The sequence below is a fragment of the Botrytis fragariae genome (assembly GCF_013461495.1).
Source record: "Botrytis fragariae strain BVB16 chromosome Unknown tig00000006, whole genome shotgun sequence".
Classification (NCBI taxonomy): Eukaryota; Fungi; Ascomycota; class Leotiomycetes; order Helotiales; family Sclerotiniaceae; genus Botrytis; species Botrytis fragariae.
Window position 1 is genome coordinate 3,290,705 of NW_023500988.1, and position 22,889 is coordinate 3,313,593.

At 27.9% G+C, this 22,889-nt stretch overlaps 2 protein-coding genes across 2 annotated transcripts; one reads left to right on the top strand and one right to left on the bottom strand.

Moving 5' to 3' along the window:
* Window positions 1-15,005: 15,005 nt before the first annotated feature.
* Bfra_002164 (putative ankyrin repeat protein) lies at window positions 15,006-21,114 on the bottom strand (the record flags this gene model as incomplete). Its single annotated transcript, XM_037332588.1, has 7 exons — window positions 15,006-15,589; window positions 15,821-19,696; window positions 19,750-19,990; window positions 20,052-20,342; window positions 20,397-20,456; window positions 20,511-20,730; window positions 20,783-21,114. 7 exons carry the CDS (start codon window positions 21,112-21,114, stop codon window positions 15,006-15,008), a joined length of 5,604 nt encoding a protein of 1,867 aa, XP_037196742.1.
* Window positions 21,115-21,688: 574 nt separating this feature from the next.
* Bfra_002165 (uncharacterized protein) lies at window positions 21,689-22,666 on the top strand (the record flags this gene model as incomplete). Its single annotated transcript, XM_037332589.1, has 1 exon — window positions 21,689-22,666. One exon carries the CDS (start codon window positions 21,689-21,691, stop codon window positions 22,664-22,666), a length of 978 nt encoding a protein of 325 aa, XP_037196743.1.
* Window positions 22,667-22,889: the final 223 nt, after the last annotated feature.

Consider the following 22,889-nt stretch of genomic DNA (forward strand, 5'->3'; position numbering starts at 1 on the left):
TAAATCACCTATTGAAAAAAGAGAATATATGGAATTGGATTACTAATTAAAAGAATATCTTTAAAACATTAAAACATGTTTTCACCTTTACTTCAATTCTTGCAATATTCAATCACTATTGTTATATAATTATTGAAATAAACACTTCGAATTAGGCTATAAATAGTGTACTCTCACAATATAACAATAAAAGTCGTTTATACTTAATAACCTATTTCTTTTCGAAATATAGTATTGTCGAATATAATTATAAGATTTACAATAAGGAATTATTAGTTATTATCAAATTATTAGAAGAATAGAGATCCAAATTATATAATACTTAAAAGCTATTCGAGATTATTATTAATTACAAAAACCTAGAATACTTTACATTAATGAAAATACTGAATCAAAGACAAGCGAGATAGGCTGAATTCCTATCTGGTTTTAATTTTTATATTATATATCAACCCAGTTATAAGGTAGTTCGCCCTGATATATTGAATTGGAAAACAGAAGATTGCTTGATTCACGCTAATCCTAATAACAACCAAATTAAGAACCGCTTATAAACAATCCTTCTGAAAAGAGTATTCAATACCGCTGTATTTGCGGATCTTATTCAATAAATGAATAATAATATCGATTTAACTATGGCTCCTATGGGTATAATTATCCCTGATATTGAAAAGCTAATTGATAATCTTATTAACAAAGCATACGAATTATTTAATCTGATTATTATTATATACAAAATATTTTAGAATCCAATTGCTTACTATTAGTTATTATTGATTTGAAAAAACCTTTGAATTGCTTTTTAAAATTGTAGATTGATTAATAATAAAATCTTTTATTGTGATCATCTCTTTATTCCTTTTTTCATTAAGCTTCGCATATAAATAATTTACTGAATACACTCAATCAAATCTGTAGAACATTTTGATTAAGTTAAAACTATTAATTTTATCTTTTGTATATACTAGTGGCTCAATATATTAAGGGAAATTGAAACCTTTATATAAATCTATCAACTCTATTTCCAAATTAAAGCCTTTTATCTTATAGTACTCGAATTCTTTGAATTCTTATTAATATTATTGCGTCTCTAGTCTAATATCTCTATTAATTATATTATATTATTATTAATTAGTGAATACTATGGGAAAAAGTATTAGTATATTATTATAATTATTTATTGCTTAATAAAGATATATTATTTTATATTAATTATAGAATTATCTATAGAGAAACTTGTCAATCAATTTATTAAAAAGATTTACTATTTATATAGAGTATTTAATAATATTATATCTGATAGAGGCTTACAATTTGTTTTGGAGTTCTGGAAATACTTATTTAAGTACTTATCAATTATTTTGAAATAATTTTTTTTGTTTTACTTTAAATCTAATAGTTAAATAGAGAGAATTAATACTATAATAGAACAATATCTTTAAGTCTTTATAAACTTTTATTAGGATAATTAATATAATTAGTTTTTGCTTATAGAGTTTATATTTAATAATATTATTTTAGAGATTATTGATATATCCCTATTCTTTATTAATTATAAATTCTATTTATATTTTAATATCAAACCTTCTTTACCTATATCTCCAAACTTATTATATCAAAAAAAATATGAATTCCTGAAAGCTAATAAAATCACAAATCGATTCAACCTAATCTTAACAAAATTGAAAGTCCTTACTACTTAATTTATTTAAAGGTATAAAGATTATATTAATAGAATTTATATTAATATTCCTTTATACAAAGAAAGCAATAAAATATAGATTAATATTTGGAATATAAAAATCAATTAATTTATAAAGAAAGATAATAATAAATAGAATAATTTCTATAAGGTTCTAAAAGTTTATAAATAAGTCTATCTCCTTCAATTTTCATTTAACTTTAAGATTTTTCTAGTATTCCATAATTCCTTACTATAATTGCTTTATTGTTTATTAGAATTAGCTAATTAAAATATAATCAATAAAACTAAGTCCTAATAAAACCAAGGCTGAATTCTTAAATATAATAATGAAACAAATAAAGAGATTAAATAATGGGAATTTAATAAACTCCTCAATTATTATAATAAAAATGGATTTTATTATTTAGTCAAATGGAAATATTATTTAGTCTTTTAGCAATTTATTAAAAATCTCTATGGTTAGGAAGATATAATTATTACTTTCCATTTAGCAAGCCCAATTAAGCCCAATCCATTTATTTAAATAAAACTCAAAAGACTAATTACTAATCTTTTATTAATTATATTGAATACAGATATTGTTCCCTTGAGACAAGGCTAAGGCAAATCAAAAAAGCTTTGATATTTGATTATTATAATTCCTAGGAAAATCTACTTTAATTTAATAATAGAAATAAGGGTATTTTGATATTATTTTGTCTTCTAGTTTAAATAGTTATTGTAATCAAAGATCAATCGCCTTGAATAGAGGGTACTATCATGATGTCAACTATCTATTCATTAGTTGCCTTTATGCCTAAGACTCCTACTACTAGCGCACCTTACTTCTTATAAATAGAGTTCCTTTCTTCTATAGTCCTTCTACCCTTATAATATAATATAAGTCTTTACCCGTACCTTAACAAAATATTAATATATAAAAAAAATCTAATTATATTAAGAAGGAATATTTATTAAATAAAAAACTATAAATATATTATTTTAATAAAAGATTAATATCTAAATTCAATATAATTATCGTAGGTCATAGGCTAATAATATGTAATATGGAAGCTGGCTCTGGTTAACGACTAAAATGGATTATATAAGCAGTATAACACGTGATATTAAAGAATCTGTATTGAATAATGATTTCTCTTATTTTATATTCAAAAGGAAAAAAGATCTCTTTTTATGCTTTTTCCTATTAATTTAGCTTTTCCGCTTTCATTAATTTCTTATAGATCTCTTTCTAATCTGTTTATTCTTTCGAAATAAAGCTTCTTTTTGTTTTCTTTATTTTACAGCCGTTTTCGTATTTTATAGCCGTTTTCGAATTAATGGTCGTTTTCGGATTAATAGTTGCTTTTGTAAGCTTATAAGCAACGATCATGTGATCTGATTATATAATAAGCTAATATTAGATTGAATGCTTTTAAAAAGATATATATATTATATTATTTTTTAATTAAAACAATAGTCCTTTTTAATATGTATTATCTTTTGATATATATATAAATATATATATATTAATCTTATTAAAAACCTTCTTATTTTTAAAGGAAAAAAGAGTATTAATTTTTTATATATATTTTTATTTTAATAATAATAATTATTAAAATTTTGAATTATATCAATAAATCTTGATAATTTGATTCTTTTTAATGGCTTAGTTAATCCATCAGCTAATTGATTTTCTGTAGAAATCCATATTAGGTCTAAATATCCTTTATTTATAAGATCTCTTATATAATAATATTTAGTATCAATATACTTGCTTCTATTGTAATATATAGGATTATTCAATATAGTTTTTGTTAATGTATTATTCATATATAATGGGAATTTATTTTAATTAAATTGATTTAATTCCTATAGTATATATTTTAAATATATAGCCTTTTTAGTGGCTAAATTTATAGCAATTAGTTTGGATTCTACTATATTTTGTACTACAATAGATTACAATTTAGTTCTCTAGCTGATTGAACTATTAATATATATAAATATATAGCTACTAATGGATTTAGTAGAGCTTTTATCTTCTATATAATCTGTATTGCAAAATCCTTTGATATATTTATTATTTTTTTATTATTATATAGTTTTAAACGTTTTAATCCCTTTTAAATATCGAAATATTCTTTTCATAGTTATTATATAGTCTTTATTAGGATTAGATATATATCTTACTAATTTTAATACAGAATAAGCAATATCCTATTTAGTTCCTAATACTAAATATAGTAATTTCCCTATTACTTTTTGAGCTCATTTTATTTTATCTAAATCGGCTTTATTGGGATTTATTTTTATATTATTTTTAGTAATTATAGGTATAGCTATAGGGGTGTAATTTTTTAGTTTTAAGTCTTTTAGATATTTATTTATATATTCTTCTTAATATAATTCAATATAATCTTTATTTAAATTGATTTGAATATTTAAATAGTTTTTTATTAGATCTAAATCTTTTAGATCTAAATGGTTTTTAAGATTTTTAATAAAATCTTTGATTAGAACCTTGCTAGAGTCTATAATAGTAATATCATTGATGAATATATTCAATATTAATTCTGAATATTTATTTATAAATATATACTTATCTGATTTTATATTAATAAAATTTAATTTATTTAATATGCTTTTTAATATAGTATATTAGATTCTAGCGAACTGTTTTAATTTATATAGAGCTTTATTTAGCTTTAATATTATATCTTTATTATAATATATTTCAGGGGCTTTAATATATATATTTTTATTAATATCTTTTTGTATAAAAGCTAAAACTATATCTATTTTATATATATATTACTCTTTATTTATTACTAGTATAAATACCAATTTCCAGGTTATTTACTTTATCACACTAGCAAAAGTATTTAAATAATTTAATCCATATAATTGTTTAAACTCTTTAGCTATATATCTAGCTTTAAATTCAATATTATCATTAGATAAATATTTAATTTTATAAACCCATTTTGTCTTTAGAACATTTAGTTCTTTTATATTATTATTATTCTTTTTAATAATAATATTCTAGGTTTTATTCTTTTCAAGGGTCTTTATTTCATATTCTATAGCTTTTTCCTAATATTCTTTTTGATCAGAATTTATAGCTTGTAAATATATTTCAGAAGTTATTAGATTTTTATTATAAGGCCTTTTTATTATTACTTTTTCGTTAGTTTTTATATTGAAATATAATAATAATATATTCTTTTTATATTGATCGTTATCAATATTGTTTATTTTAAATTTATAATTTTGATTCTTTAATTCAATATATGATATATAAACGAGATTATATATATTTAATTGTGATTCTATTTCTTATATATATTTAGATTGCCTAATAGGGGTAGGCAAATTAGAATTAAATGGTATTTCAACTATTAATCTGCTTTTATTAATATTAGAATCTTTAGAATCAATATTTTTATTTAAATCTTTATATATATTATTATATATATTTATTTCTTCTTTTTAATTATTAGTATTAAAGTTTTCTTTTAACTCTTCTAATAAATCCTTTTTAGTAAGATTATTTTTAATATTATTATTATAATATAGTATATCTTTTTTAATGATAAAATCACTAGAACTCATTATCTTATTTCTATTTGGAATATAAAATAATAAATTCTTTAAAGATTTAAATTCTACTAAAATTCCTTTTTCTGATTTATAATCAAATTTATTATCTCTTTTTTCTTTATATTTTAATATATATACAAAAGATTCTAGAATCCTAATATATTTTATATTAGATTCTTTATTATATAATAACTTAAAAAGTAAGTTTTTTATAATTCTATTATAATATTTATTCTTAATATAAATTATTCCTTTTAATATATTAGACTATAAGAATATAAATAGATTTTTATTTCTTATAAATACTAATATTCTTTTTACTAAATATCTATTTAATTTTTCAGCTATTCCATTTTGGGAATAATAATAAAAACTAATATATTCTAATATAATTTCTTTAGATTTAACAAATAAATTCTATTAATTGAAATTAAATTCTTTAGCATTATTTAATCTGATTGCTTTTATTTTAATATTAAATTGATTATATATCAAATAAAATACTTCTTTTAATACATTAAAAGTGTTTGATTTAAATTTTATAGAATACATTTATATGCTTTGTGTAGCTCAATCTGTGAAAGTAATAAAATATTTTTCTCCTTTTAATTCTGGTATTTTAAATGGTTTACAAATATCAATACTAATTTTATCAAATTTGTTTAATTTCAAATTTGATAGGGATTTACTAATATTTTGAGTCATTTTACTGTATATACAAGCTTCATAATAACTTAAATCCATTTTAGAATCTTTTAAATTTAGTGTTTTTATAATATAATCTTTATTTATATGATTTAAACACTTATACCATAAGTTTAAATCTTTTAGATTCATATTATTAGATTCTTTTTTAGATTCTGATTCTTCTTTAGATTCATTTATTTAATCTATTTTAGAATCTTTATTATTATTATAAATAATATTCTTATTTTGATTTAATAAATTATAATTTATATTGTATTCTAGGTAGAAAGCATTATCAATCTATTTAGCGTTTGCCTTTATATTTAAAAATTTATTCGAAAATTTATAAATATTGCTGGGGGGTAGTATTTCACTAGTCCAACCTTTTTTAGTAGCTTGTTTAATACTAATTAGAGTTAATTTTAATAATGGAATATACTTTACTATTTGAATGAATATTTTCTTATTATTTATAATAATAGGAATATCTTCTTGCCCTAATACTAATATAGATTCTCTATTAGCTATATTTATATATTTTGGGATTTTATATTCTTTATAATTTATAAACCAATCTTTATTTGGGCAGTAGTGCTTTGTAGCTTCTGAATCTATTATAATATTATTTTTAGATCTATTAATATAATTAGCTAGTATGAATATAGTCATAATATTATTTTCCCATTCAGGGCTAGATACTAAATTATAGTTTATTTGAGAGGCCTGATTTATTTTATTATCAAAGCTTTCTTTATAATTTTTATCATTTTTATTATGATTTTTATTATTTTTCTTTTGTTTTTGATTAGAATTTTTATTATTTTTATTGTTTTTATAAGTTCTATTAGATTTTTTAAGGTTATTTAACTCTTTAGTAACTTTATAAAATTGTTTTTTGGAATTACTTTTATTATTAGAGTTTTTAGATCTTTTATAATCCTTATTATATAGTTCTGGGTATTTTTTGAAACACTTTTCTTCTAAATACCCCTTTTTATTGCAAAATGTACAATTTGGAATAGTATTTAATAGTTTTATAACTTTATTAGACTCTATAAAGCCTTTCATTCTTGATTCTTCAAATATTAATTTGGATATAAGCTTATCCAAATCAATATTATCATTATTATTTAAATCTTTTGATAATTCTTCTGTTTTTCGTGATTTAAACAAATCAAATGAGTCATTTAGACTATTAAATACAATCCATATTATATAAGATTTTTGTAATTCGAATTTTAATTCTTTTAAATATATATATAATGATAATATATGGTTTATATATTTATTTATATTATTAAAATCATTATAATTTGATTTTATTAATTTATTAAAATATCGGCCTATTATATCGAATGAAGTTTCATTATAAATCTTATTTATAGTATTCCAGAGCTCTTTTGGATTTGTTTTTTCCTTAAATCTTTCCACTAAATCTATTGATATTATTGATTTTAGTGTTGTAAGAACTTTTTTAGATTTATCTTTATATTCCTTTACTTTTTCGCTATATTTGAGGTGAATTTCTTTTGAAATAGGTATATTATTTTCTTTAAAATATAAGAATCGATCAGGGCCTTTTTTTGAATTGTTTATATAAAGCATAAAACCATTAGCCTCTAAAAAGAGCTTAGATTTATTATACCATTTTATATAATTAGAATAATTATTTAGTTTAGAACCTATAAACTTGATTTCTTGATTTATATTCATTTTTTATATATTTTTATTTGATATATATGAATATTTTATTATAGTATGGTAAGTACTATACAATCAGAATCTTAATATAGTTTTTATAAAGTTTTATTTCAGGAAGTGATTAGATTTTAGCTACTACCTTTTAATATAAATCTATATAAATCCTTATATATAGATTTATTCAAGTTAGGGCACCTTTGTATGAGATATAATACTATACGATTCACTATGGATAATATACATATACATATATAGTTTCTAGGGATCTAGTTTTATTCTTTAACTAGGTTTAGTCTCAGGGACATAGGCTAAAAATAGGCTAAAAGAGTTTAATATATTAATAAATAATATATTTATATATATATTAATATAAAGAAATATATATATAGATTTATTGATTTATATCTCTTAATATAAACGTACAATTATAAGGAATTTGATATTTGTCTAAACGATCTAATTCCCTATTAATTATATTATTTATTAAATCGATATTTTCGGATTCAAGATTGAAGAGATTTATATTCATATTTATTTTTGAATATATAATAGCGTTCCTTATATAAATAGGGGATCAAGTATTCTATTGTATAGAGTTTGATATAATAGTTTCTGTATTATAATTATATAATATAGAAATATTATATATTGAATCTTCGATATCTAATTGATCTAATTCGGCTTGAGTTTCGTTTTCTTATACTTTTGAATAGTATTTAACTATTATTCGAAATTCTGTTTTAATAATAAGATTATTATTATTATAGGTTTCTTCCTTGTTTTCGTATTGAATCGCTTTGTATTCCCTATTATTTAATCTCTTTTTGAATCTTTTGATAGTTCTTGTAGGTATATCCTGACCTATAAGATTTATATAATATATGATTTATATCATAATATACGATATACTTTTGTATACAGGGATTTGATATGATCTTAATTGATTAACCTTTTTTCTTGTTAATCTGAATATTAAATCAATATTTTGATCTTCAATTTAAATTAGATTCGGATTTGTATTTAGTTCTTTCTTTATAATAGTGCTTTGAATATAGATCGGATTTCAGGCTTCTTTGAAAGTAAGATTGAAATTCCTATTAATAGCTTCTAAATCAATATTATAATATATAGTTAAATTATAATTAGAATTTGATATATCTAGTGAATCCAATTGGGCTTAGCTTTCGGTTCCTTAAACTATTAAATGATATTTAATCTTTATTGAATATACAATAAAGTGATATAAATTGTTTATATATTTTTCTCTTCTTTTTTTGTATTGAATTATATTGTATTCCCTATTATTTAATATTCTTTTATACCCTTTTATTATTTAATCGGGGAAGTCTTTAATTAATTCTATATATATTATAGGGTCAATAATATATATATAGTTTGTAGATATATATAAAGATCAATAAAGGTTTATATATAAATGATAATTAACTTTATGCCTCTAGTAAAATATAATATTTAACTTTATTATACTTAATAATGTGTAATAAAAGAATTATTATATATCTAGTGATGTATAATATTGATATTATATATATCCGGTAATGTATGTTAAAAGAACTTATTTATATTCGGTGATGTATAATATTGATGATATATATGTTCGATGATATGTATACTCCTTTTTATATTATTTAATAGTATAACAAGAGTATTATATATATATATGGATATATATATATATTCTTAGGATTTAAATAAGAATTTGAGGTTGATATAAATTTGTATTAATATGTAGAATCACTTATATAATATATAAAATGTCTTGATTGAATAAATTTCTTCATATTCTTTGCTTTTAAATACGAAATCAATTGTTTTTCGGCTTTTTCACTCTTTTCTTACTTTTTCGACACATATTTCGATGTATATATACTTTTTTTTAGTTATATATATAAATTACCAGGCTTATAATCTATTATAGGTTATAGGCTAATAATATATAATATGGAAACTAGCTCTAGTTAATAACTAAAATGGATTATATAAGTAGTATGATATATAATATTAAAGAATCTATATTGAATAATAATCTCTCTTATTTTACATTCAAAAGGAAAAAAGACCTCTTTTTATGCTTTTTCCTACTAATTTAGCTTTTCCGCTTTCGTTAATCTCTTATAGATCTCTTTCTAATCCATTTATTCTTTCGAAATAAAGCTCCTTTTTGTTTTCTTTATTTTATAGCCGTTTTTGTATTTTATGACCGTTTTCGAATTAATAATCGTTTTCGGATTAATAGTCGCTTTCGTAAGCTTATAAGCAACGATCATGTGATCTGATTATATAATAAGCTAATATTAGATTGAATGCCTTTAAAAAGATATATATATTATATTATTTTTCAATTAAAACAATAATAATAGATATTAAAATAAAGGAAATTCTAATATAAAGGTATTTTTTAATTAATATTATAGTAAATATAGAAAAATAGGTTATAATATAAAAACCTATAAAAATAATATAATAGTTTCTAGATTATTAGATTTATAATAGCTTTAATTAATTAATTCAATGATTATTGAGAAATATAAATTTGAAAATATAAATTGAGGTGAAAGTAGGCTATCCATTGATATGAGCTATGTATTGATAAACCATATTACCTCAAATATCAGATTTATGACTAAAGTGACCTCAACTAGTATTTTGTAACGCTTATCAATTTTTCAATCTAATACAAACCTTTCAGGAATTAATGAAATAAAAGAAAAAAAGATTTAATTATTGATTGGAGCTTAAGGAATTCAAAAAAAAATCATTTCGAATTATCTCGAAAATTAAAATTAAAATTCAATTTAGTAGTTTTCCAGCTGGTTCTGTCACGGTGATCAAGCTTTAGCGCTAACCCCCCTATTACTGAAATACTAACAAACTGAATTTTAATATCGGTTTTCAAGATAATCGAAAACAAATTAGTTTATTGAATTTCTTAAATTTTAATTAATAATCGTATCTCTTCTCTTTTTACTTCATTAATTCCTGAAAGGTTGTATACTAGATTCGAAATTTGCTAGCCTATAAATTTAGCGATGGTATAACGAAATAATGATATTTAGTCCTGTCACATACTAGTTGAGGTATTAATACATGAAATAATAACATTCGGGGTTTTTACTATAGATTATAAGTCAGTCATATAACGTGGTTTATTAGTGCGTGGCTTATATCAATGAATGACTCATTTTCACCTTAATTCAATTTCTTTATTTTAATATATATTTTATTAATAATCTATAATGGATTTGAATAATAAAGAAGCTTATATATTACTTATTATTATAGCTATTCAGAAAAATAAGAAGCTAAGTATTCAAAAGACTATAATAACGTAACGTATGGGGAACTCGGACATATAGGGAACTCGAACACTTTTAGCCCATTACCAACTTGAAACCGCAATAACTTTTATTATGCATACCCAATCACCTTCTACATCTACTCAAATTGAAGAGAAGCTTCAAAAGGCTATAATTTCATTTCAATTGAAAGAGTTTAAATCAATTAGAAAGGCTGCAGAGTATTTTGAAGTCTCTAAGTCTACTCTAGCTGATAGGCTGGCTGGGAAGAAAACACATTCCCAAATTTACGAAATGGCTCAAATTCTTTCAAACGCAGAAGAAAATACTCTTGTATGATGGATTTCATGACTTATTATTACTGGATTCCCTGTTACACTTATGTTGGTGAAGGAAATGGCTAACGAAATTCGTCTTCGATGTGTTCGGGTTGCATTATCTCGAAATCCTATTTCAATAGAAATTCCATCTATAGGCTACAAATGGATCTATAGATTCCAAAAACGATATCCAGAATTTAAAATATGTTATTTATATTAATTAAAGTTTAATCAGACTAAAGAAGCAACTCCGGAGAATATTCAGGCTTGGTTTGATATATTTCGTATATATCTTATTGAGCGAAAGTATAAATTAGATGATATATATAATATGGATAAAACCGGATTTGGAGTTGGAAGTATTCAAAGTATATGTATTATAATCGATTCTATTCAGAAATCGAATTGGAAAGTTACAGTTGGCAAGCAAGAATGGATAACTGTATTTGAATGTGTCAATACAGCTGGAAATGCTTTATCACTTATAGTCATTTTCAAGGCTCAGAATACAAATTCTGTATGGATTCCAAAGGACACACCTCAAAGCTGGCAGTTCTCTACTAATACAAATAGATGGACCTCAAATAGCCATGGATTAGAATGGTTAAAAAGGGTTTTCGAACCAGAATCCAAGAAAGTGTCAGGTGACCGACCTCGACTTTTGATTATAGATAGTCATTCAAGCCATATTATAGGTAGCTTTATTGCTTTCTGTATAGATAATGATATCGATTTACTTATATTATCTTCTTATTGCTTTCACTTACTTCAGCCACTTAATATTGCGGTGTATAGGCTAATGAAACGATATTATGCTTTAGAGGTCGATCGATATTCTCGAGCTGGTGTAAAGCGAATCCAAAGAGCTGAATAGATAGAACTCTTTCAAAATATTAGAAAAAAAGCATTGAATTCTTCTAATATTAAAGCTGGCTGGAGAGGAGCTGGTTTAGTACCTTTTGCCCCACGAAAAGTACTCGATTCATTACCATTTAACTCCTCCCAGCAACCTTCTACTCCATAAATGAGAACCCCCAATCAAGATTTAGACTTGTCTATACTCAGGAGTTCTCCTCTAGATAGAACAGAACTAAGGCAAGCAAATCAGATCTTTAATACAGCTCTAGCAAGCAGTGGTTCTTCTGCATCGCCAATTTGTCGATATGCTAAGAGAATGACTAGGCTTGTAGAATCTCAAAATGCTGAGATAGCCCTACTTCGGAAACAGCTCTCTAATACTCAGGAGATAATTGAGACTCGAAAGAAGAGAACTAAAGGCAAAAGAGTCAAATTACAAGGTCAATTTGTCTTTAGTACTAAGGAAGTATTGAAAATGGTATGTGAGGCGGAGGAAAAACCGAAGGAGAAAAAGCCACGAGGACGGCCACGCAAACGCCCAATTGAAGAATCAGAAGAAGAGATTGAAGAAGAAGAGCTAGAGAATAGTTCAAGTGATTCGGAATTGGAATTGGAGGATTGTGTGGCTCGTAGAACAAGATCGCGTGTAGAATAATTGAAAAAGTGTCCGAGTTCCCCATATGTCCGAGTTCCCCATACGTTACGTTATTATAATATAGAATTAATAATATATTTTCTTATATAGAAATTTAATCTAAATCTCAAAATCTCTTGGAATTAGAAGAGGAAATTATTATTTAATATATAATTAATATAAATTCAAAAGATTTTATATTTAAATAAAAAAGAATGGAAAATATAGTGAATTATATTCTTGAATCTTAAAGTATAAAAAGAATTGGAAAGTTTTAGATTCATTAATTTATTAAATATTATATAAAATTAAAAATATGTTTTAAATATATTTATAACTTTCAAAAAGCTTTCTATAAAGATCCTATACTTATTGAAAACTGGTTTTAATTTATATCAAATATACAAACGAAATATAATATTCTCAATTATAATTTATAGAATTTTAATAAAACTAGCTTTATAATAGATATTATAAATATTAATATGATTATTATTAATATTAAGAAATATAATAAAAGTAAAGCTATATAACTAGGTAATCAAGAATAAACAATAGTAGTTATATATAGTAATAATAAGAGGGATATTATATTTTCATTTTTAATAATTCAAGGATAAGTATATCTTTTTAATTAATATATAGAAATCGATCTTCCTATAGATTAGATTATTAAACCTATAAGTAATAGATGAACAAATAATAAGATAGAATTAGAATAATTAAAATATTTTGATAAATATACAAGAAATCGAATTAAAAGTAAATATAAAATACTAATATTAAGTAAATATAAGAGTTATAAATTAATATTATTTTAAAATAATTATAAAAAGAATAATATTAAATATATATATTTATTATTATATTCAAATTATTTAATTCAATTTCTTGATATTGAATATTTTAGTATTTTAAAATAAAAGTATAGTATATAAATTAAGGAGTTTATAAGAATATATATTAATTATATTTCAAAGATTGAATTCTTTATAACTTTCAAAGCTATATATCAATAATCAATTATAAATTAGAATATGAAATTAGGGTTTTGAGAAATAAAATTAGTTTTATTTAATTCTGAAATAGTACTTTCTAAATTAAATATTCAAATTTATATATTTATTTCTTTTTTTTCTAATTTAGAACCCTGGATCTTTCAAATATCTTATAATTCTATAAAGATACTTTTTTAATCAATATTAATTAAATCTTGAATAACTTATTATTAATCGAGTTTTTTTATATTTTTATTTGAGATTATATTAACTTTAGCTAAGAATATAAAAAGATTAGTATATAAGAATATATTTTTGAATATAGAGATTTGTATATTTCGAAAAATAAATAAAGTATTAAATAAATATTAATATATAAAAAAAATCTAATTATATTAAGAAGAAATACTTATTGAATAGAAAGCTATAGATATATTATTTCAATAAAAGATTAATATCCAAATTCAATATAATAAATATCAAAGTAAAGGAAATTCTAATATAAAGATATTCTTTAATTAATATTATAGTAAATATAGAAAAATAGATTATAATATAAGAATCTATAAAAATAATATAATAAATTCTAGATTATTAGATTTATAATAGCTTTAATTAATTGATTTAATAATTATTAAGAAATATGAATTTGAAAGTATAAATTGAGGTGAAAGTGGGCTATCCACTAATATGGGCCACGCACTAATAAACTACGTTAAGCTTTTCCTCAAATATTTGCTAAGCGAGTATTTGAGGAAGAGCATCTTGTGATCAGAATAACATGTGACTCTAATCCGTGATGAGTCGTTATATGAATCTTAGTACGATACTCCAGGTTTAATGGTCTAACTGAAGATTGTGTAAATTAAAATGCATATCTTTGATAGCTTTAGCACCATCTGGTGTACGACTCAAGAAAAAATATGGTCGCCATAGCTTACTTCCAGTTTCTATTGTAACGCATATCGAAAACTCTACGTTTAGCCGATAGATCATACCTTCTGTAGCCAGAGCATAAATTCAGGAACTCATATATTAAGTGCTCGCCAGTGCCTCTCTATGATCACAATCATCTTGTCTTGATCTTTACAAATAAAGCACATAGATTGTAAATAATACTAATTATCGATATACTCTCAAATAGACCCTGATAATTAGAAGGGATTAGGATGTGGAAAAGCAAGATAATAAGAAGCTTTGAGTTTACTTCCAAGCATTTAACATATCCACAATCTCACGAAATCCACATCGTTTAGAAACCAAAAGCACTGTATCGCCGTCGGTATCTATAAAGGTCGGATCTGCCTTGGCGCTTAACAAGAGCCTCACAATTTCTGTATGTCCTTTGGCAGCTTCCCAGAAGATAGGTGATCGTCCGGAAACGCTAATGGCATTGACATTGACGGATTTCGTCCCAAGGAGTAACCGGACTACCTCGATATGACCATTCGTAGCAGCGATGCATAGAGCTGTCACCTTCCTAGGGTTTGAAAGGTCCGGTTCAACCCCTCGTTCTAACAAGCTTTGAATTTTCCTTTTGTTCCCAAGTTTAGCTGCTTTATAGAATTGAGCAATCGTAAACCACTTTTGCTGAGATGATAGGATCTTTAGATGTATATCAATAATATATAGAACTGCTTCTTGTCCACTTGTAGCGGCGGCATTGATGACGTTTTCCGTAATTACTACTTCTGCCCCTCGTTTCTCAAGCAAGAGTATCATCACCTCTTTTCCACTTTCCTCATTCCCTGCTGCTGCTTTCACCACCTCTTTTGTAATTCCTACTTCTGCCCCTCATGTCTCCAACAATAACTTCACCACCTCCTTTCCACTCCACTTATTTATCACTGCTGCCTTTACCACCTCTTCTGTAATGATTACATCTGCCCCTCATTTCTCCAACAATTTCATCACCTCCTTTCCAAAACAATTTGCGATTATCTTCATCACCACTTTTGTAACAACTATATCTGCTCCTTGTTTCTCCAACAACAACTTCATTACCTCCCTTCCTTTACTAAAATTCATCACTAATACTTTTACCACCTCTGTTGTAATGACTGCGTCTACCAATCGTTTCTCCATCAACAACTTCATTGCCTCCTTTCCACTTCCTTCATTCATCACTGCTGCCTTTACCACCTCTTCCATCATAACTACATGTGTCCATCGTCTCCTCGTCAACAACTTCATTACCTTCTTTCCACTTCCTTCATCCATCACTGCTGCCTTTACCACCTTTCCCATTGTAGCTATATCTGCCCATCGTTTCTCTATCAACAACTTCATTACCTCCTTTCCATTTCCTTCATCCATCACTGCTGCCTTTACCACCTCTTCCATCATAGCTACATCTTCCCATCGTTCCTCCATCAACAACTTCATTACCTCCTTTTCAAAACAATTTGCAATTGTCTTCACCACCTCTTTTGTAATGACTATATCTGCTCCTCGTTTCTCTAACAGCTTCATTACCTCCTTTCCAAAACAATTTGCGATTATCTTCATCCGCTCTTTTGTAGCAACCATATTTGCCCTTTGTTTCTCCAACAAAAACTGCATTACCTTTCTTTCTATATCAAAATTCATCACTAATGCTTCTATCATCTTATTTATAATAACCACATCTGTTCCTTGTTTCTCCAATAATAACATCATTATCTCCTTTCCACTTTCCTTATTTTCAGCTACTATCTTCACCACCTCTTTTGTAATGATTACATCTGCCTCTCTTTTCTCCAATAATAACATCATCACCTCCTTTCCATTTTTCTCATTTCCAGCTGCTGCCTTCACTACTTCTTTAGTAATAACCACATTTGCTCCTCTTTTCTTCAATAATAACATCATAATCTCTTTTCCACAATGATTTGCTATTGTCTTCACTACCTCTTCAGTAATAACCACATCTGCTTCTTGTTTCTTCAATAATAACATCATTATTTCCTTTCCACTTTCCCTATTTCTTGCTGCTGCCTTTACCACCTCTTTTGTAATAACCACATCTGCCCCTCTTTTCTCCAATAATAACATCATAACCTCTTTTCCAAAATGTGTTACTATTATCTTCACCATCTCTTCTGTAGTAATCGCATCTGCTTTTTGTTTCTCCAATAATAACATCATTATCTCCTTTCCACTTTCCCTATTTCTTGCTGCTGCCTTCATCACCTCTTTTGTAATAACCACATCTGCCCCTCTTTTCTCCAACAATAACATCATTACCCCCTTTCCACTTCTCTCGTTTTCAGCTACTGCCTTTACCACCTTCTCCGTAATTACTACTTCTACTCCTCGTTTCTCCAATATAAACATCATAATCTCCTTTCCAATAATCTCATTTCTTGCTGCTGCCTCCACCACCTCTTTTGTAATAACCACATTTTCCATTTGTTTCTTCAACAATAACATCATCACCTCCCTTGCAAAATGGCTCGCTATCATCTTCACCACCTCTTCCGAAACTACTATAGCTCCTCGTTTCTCCAACAATAACATCATCACCTCCTTTCCCAAATTTATCGCAACTACTCTTACTACCTCTTCTGTAATTACCAAATCTGCTTCTTGTTTTTCTAGCAATAACATTATAACTTTCTTTCCACTTCTCCAATTTTCCGCTGCTGCTTTTACCACCTCTTTTGTAATTACTACTTTTGCACCTCCTTTTTTCAACAATAATTGCATCACCTTTTTTCCACTCGCTTTATTTCTTACTGCTGCTTCTACCACCTCTTTTGTAATGATTGCATCTGCCCCTCTTTTCTTCAACAATAACATCATCACCTCCTTTCCATTTTTCTCATTTCCAGCTGCTGCCTTCACTACTTCTTTAGTAATAACCACATCTGCCCCTCTTTTCTTCAATAATAACATCATAATCTCTTTTCCACAATGATTTGCTATTGTCTTCACTACCTCTTCAGTAATAACCACATCTGCTTTTTGTTTCTTCAATAATAACATCATTATTTCCTTTCCACTTTCCCTATTTCTTGCTGCTGCCTTCACCACCTCTTTTGTAATAACCACATCTGCCCCTCTTTTCTCCAATAATAACATCATAACCTCCTTTCCACTTTCCTCATTTCCAGCTGCTGCCTTCACGACTCCTTTAGTAATTAGTACTGTTTTTGAATATGGCCCATAAAGCAGTTCTCGGAATACGTTCAAGCTTGATTCAGCTGCAGGAATAATATATCTATCCCCTAACTCATTTGTTAGTTTATTCGGGATCACACTCGTAAGGATCTTCGCTAGCCATTCCTTATCAATAATGATTGCAATAGTCCAAATCGATATCGGAATTGCTTCGTTTCGCCACTCCAAACTTTCATTTCTGTATACCCATAGTGTCTGTCCTTCTTTACTCAAAACAAATTTTAATCGTTTTATATTATCTTCTGTTTCTTCTAACATATCAATATGTTCATACCAGAAGTTTGCGGCGTAAGAAAGAAAGCAGTCGTCATCTTCCATTGAGTTGTCATCTTCCATTGAGTTGTCATCTTCCATTGAGTTGTCATCTTCTATTGAGTTGTCATCTTCTATTGGGTCCTCATCTCTCATTGTTGATGCATGTTTCATATGCTCGTTAAAATTCAGATAGGATATACAGGTGTTAGCAAGCAGCAGTTCCGGTCGTTCAAATTGTTTCAATATCTCTGATTTCTCCAACATTCCCGAACTTTTAAGATAATCGCGCAATGTTTGATGGATCAGAAAAGGGTTCGGGCCAATGACATCGATCAAGCTGTTGAGGTTCCTTCGAATAAAGTTAGAATCCAAAACTATTCTTTCATTCTCACAATCTCTTAAACTTTTCGCTTCTTTTGTCATACTAATAGCGAAAGCATCTCCCAATTCCTGAAAACAAAGTGGACGTGCTGCATATGCTATCCAGGCTAATACCACTCCATTTTTTGGGTCTTTTAACGCTTTCCCAACTAGATCATCATACAAATCAGTAAGCTCTGATGGAAGCTGTTTGATTTTGTTCTCAATATCTCGAATAGATGGTGCATTGAGTTTTCGAAGCTCACGGAGAAGTATACTTATCCAAAGGAAAGTTCTTCCCTCCTCTGCTCGTGCAGTATTAGTAATGATACTTTTCATTCTTTTTGTGAACCCTTTGTCTTCTGTAAAAAAGAATAATTCAGAGGTAATAAATGTCGTCAAGTCTTTTTCCGAAGCACAAAGGGTTTTTGAAGGAGAAAAGCCAACATCCATTATGAATTCTTCCGGCCTGCTTGTGCAAAGCAATTTTAGAGGAAATTGTTCAGTACCAATAGTATCAAAGAGCTTTTTGAAATTCATGAGTACGCTATTTATCTCTGTATTATAGACATCGAGTCCATCAATAACACAATAAATATTAGTATATATATCTGTGGAAATCAAATTGAAGAAGACCGCCCAAAGGCTATCAAAGGATTCTGTAAAAAATTCCTTCTTCTCATCCTTATTTTGAAAGCGGTTTGGAAGCTTCTGGTATAATCGCCGGTCCTCACAAAGTTGAACAATGAAAGATCGGAGAATGGATGATGCTGTCCGGGAACTTTCATCATTCTTGATATTACAAAAGTAATAGACAATCTTATTTTGAGGCTTTTGTTGTTCTTGCAAATGATCTATGACGAAGTTGGATAGAACAGACTTTCCCTGCCCAGGAGTTCCAGTGATTAGCAAGACGCATGATTGATTAGAGTCTCGCCATTCAATAAAGTCGCTTTTTTGAAGTCTATCGGGACGGTCTTGAAACTCTGAGGGCTGGTCAGTAACCAACCATTGCAGAGTTCCCTCGACCGCCTTTCGTACTTTCTTGGTTTCTTTGAAGCTTCCATAAGGGGGGACATTGAGATCGTCCCAATGACTCTTTTCAGCTGAGGAGAGTTCTTCAAATAATTAGATTCGTCATTTTAATTGTATATAAACTAGGCATACCTACTTTTAATTGAAGCAAACCTTGCTTTAATAACATTAGGCGCGCTATCGACAAGACCTTTCAGCCCGTGAAGTACCTTTCCATAATCATCATCAAACTGATCAGCAAATTTGACCAGATCTGAGTGATCTCTAAGAAGTCCTTCTTCGTAGCAAAAGTTGTCACCATTGCCGATTTGACAAGCCGAACTCTTCGAAACCATAAAGCACAGTGGTCCATCCTTTACTAACAATCCATTGTCCAACTATAAAACGATATCAGTAATAGTTTCGCATTGGAGGAAACTTTGAACGTAACTTTCTAACCATCTGGGTTTCCTTCTGTTCGTAGTAAGATCGTATCTGAAATCGTCCTTTCTTACAGCATTGCTTAAAGTTTTGTTTGATCGTGCTTAAGAACTGAGTTGGTTCATGATCTTCATCGGCTACCTGAAGATCCTTGATCATTTGTTCGTTGAGTCCTCCAGCTACGATCTGCATAAGGGCCTTGTTGTTAAGGCCCAAATTAGGAACCCCAAAGAACATTAAGCCGTAAGACGATTTGAAGAAATCAATATTGTCGCGATTCCTATCGCTTATCATAGCTATATATAAAGCCTAAAGTACAACTATTAGTTTGCAAAGCTTCAATAAGGAATAGAGGAGACGAACTTCTTTAACAAGCAACCCTCCAAGACTATGAGCTACAAAAATGAGCGGCCTTTGGTTCGTCTGCAAATTCATCATTAGCAAATAAAGATATGTGAATGTAACTGTGATTATAACCTCGGTGGCCGAACGAAACGCTATAACAGAACTGAGAAATGCTTTTGCTAAATCAGAAATAGATTGTTTTGCATTTCTAACTAGAATTGATGTATCGTATCCATAAGCCAGAATCCGAGCAGATGGTAGATCTTTAGGAAGAAAGTCGCGAATCCAAACACTATCTTTTCCTTTGAACGAGCCGATCGGATGGCTACCTAGACCTGGGATGGAAATGATGCTGCTATATGTTAATCACTATTGTTCCTAAAATCAATCTATACATAACTTACTCTACAGATGCTTTGTCGCTCTCAAAAAGTGGTGTGATTCCGAGGAATTTGTCATCAACAGTATAGTGCAAGTTGGGAGTTTCGAACGAATATAGTGTTGCCACCAATATGGAAGAAGATGAACGTGCAAGAGTAATGGAGGAATCAGATTTGTTTGTTGGCAGGTATACCATTAGCTCTTCTTCCAAAGATTCTTTCGTTGTTCCCATCGGTATTCCTCGTATACGAAAACATTTGAGCTTTTTTGGCGGCGGATTAATCTTTGTGGTTTCTGTGACCTCTGGGGCATCTGCAATCTTCGTGGTTTCCATAGTTTGTGGTTTGATATCCATTATGATTAGTTGATATTTCGAAAAGAGGATTATTTGATTGTATGTGTTGATGAGAAGTTGACGAGGAGTTGATGAGGAGTTGATGAGGAGTTGATGAATGATTGAATCTGTTTTGCCAAAACTATAATTGGCTATCAATTAAACACATCAATTACATTCTCAAAAGCATCATGGCTGAGCAGAAATCAACCTTGCAGTACGGGTTGAATTTTATTGGTAATAATGGCTGCCTAAACTTTCAGCTGAGGCTATTCAGCTGTGATTGGAAGTCTTACTTCCCGTGTGATGCATCGCAACGAGTGGCTTTTTCCAATAGCATCTCTTTTCGTATCACTTCTTGAGTTCTATTGGTAACAATGGCTGCCTAAGTTTTCAGCTGAGGCTATTCAGCTGTGATTGGAAGTCTTACTTCCCGTGTAACGTATCACAACGAGTGGCTTTTTCCAATAACATCTCTTTTCGTATCACTTCTTGAATTCTATTTCAGTAATTCAAGAATTCAAGGTTACTTATTGTTTCCTCTTACGAAAATCTATATCTCCTAAAACTAAAACAATTCTTCATCATCATCGCAATGCAGGAACCACCCTTCGTTAAAGCTGATCAACTCAATGATGAGCTTGACATTATAGCAAGTTCAGCTGCACCTGCGATATCAACAATGCGCTTACCAGGTCAACCACGCATTTATATAAGTCAGCATACAAAAGTTGATGATTTTCTCAAACAAGAGTTTCTTCTAAAAGACCTCGAGGAAATCTCTCCACATTTATGGATGATGTCAAAGCACGATAGTAAAAGCATCTCTCCCTTACATCGCCAAAAGGTCAAAGGTCGCGAGATCGTTATCACTGAAGATCCACGATTGCATTTAGTGTGGTATCACGACCGCATATTTATCAAACCACTTCCAAAATACCTTTTATCCCACCACTTTTGGGAGAAATATCTTTGCGTCAATCGCCACCCTTCACCAGAGCAAATTACTCTTCAGAAAGCAGTTCTAGGATATCTCCGAACATACATCTATCTCATCAAATATGAATCAGATTTTCGTATAGCTATCGATGACAAACTTCGATTGATACCTCCTGGTATTACATTTTTAAAATTCTGCGATTTTATTGCACATTTGGAAACCCTTCTTGATGCCGATGTTGCTGAACGATATGCTTATGGCGAAATTCGGCTTACGAGACTCAATCTGTATTCGAAAATTTTCTTAATGAAGTTCAGCTTCCACCGTATTTGTCCGCAGTACTCTGATTATTTCGCCTCATTCTATGGGCCTTTACTTTTTGTATTTGCGACACTTTCTGTAGTGCTAGGTGCGATGCAGGTCTCGTTGGCCATTGACTTTGATGCAACTAAGCAGTGGAAATCTTTTGGGCAATTTTGCCAATGGTTTAGTGTCATTTGTCTTTCTGTGGTAGCAATTTTGGTTCTTTGGCTTGGTTTGTTATTCTTGTATAAATTCATCAAGGAATGGGTTTATGCTATCGCTGAACATCAGAGAAGGAAAGACTGCTCTAAAGACTGTTCTAAAGTCTGATTAAGCAGTTGGACCTTTTGAGCAAGACATTAACAATTCCGAAAGGATTTCGGTTTGAGGATTCATTAGTAGATGCAACGACTCAAATATATTGAGTATAAGGGGTGAAGTGGTATCGTGTCGAGGAAGCATGGATGTAAGGGTGAGGCATATAAGTACGTACAAGGTGGATTTATTCACAGCATTCAAGATACCGATTCAAAACTATAGCATCCGTAAAACT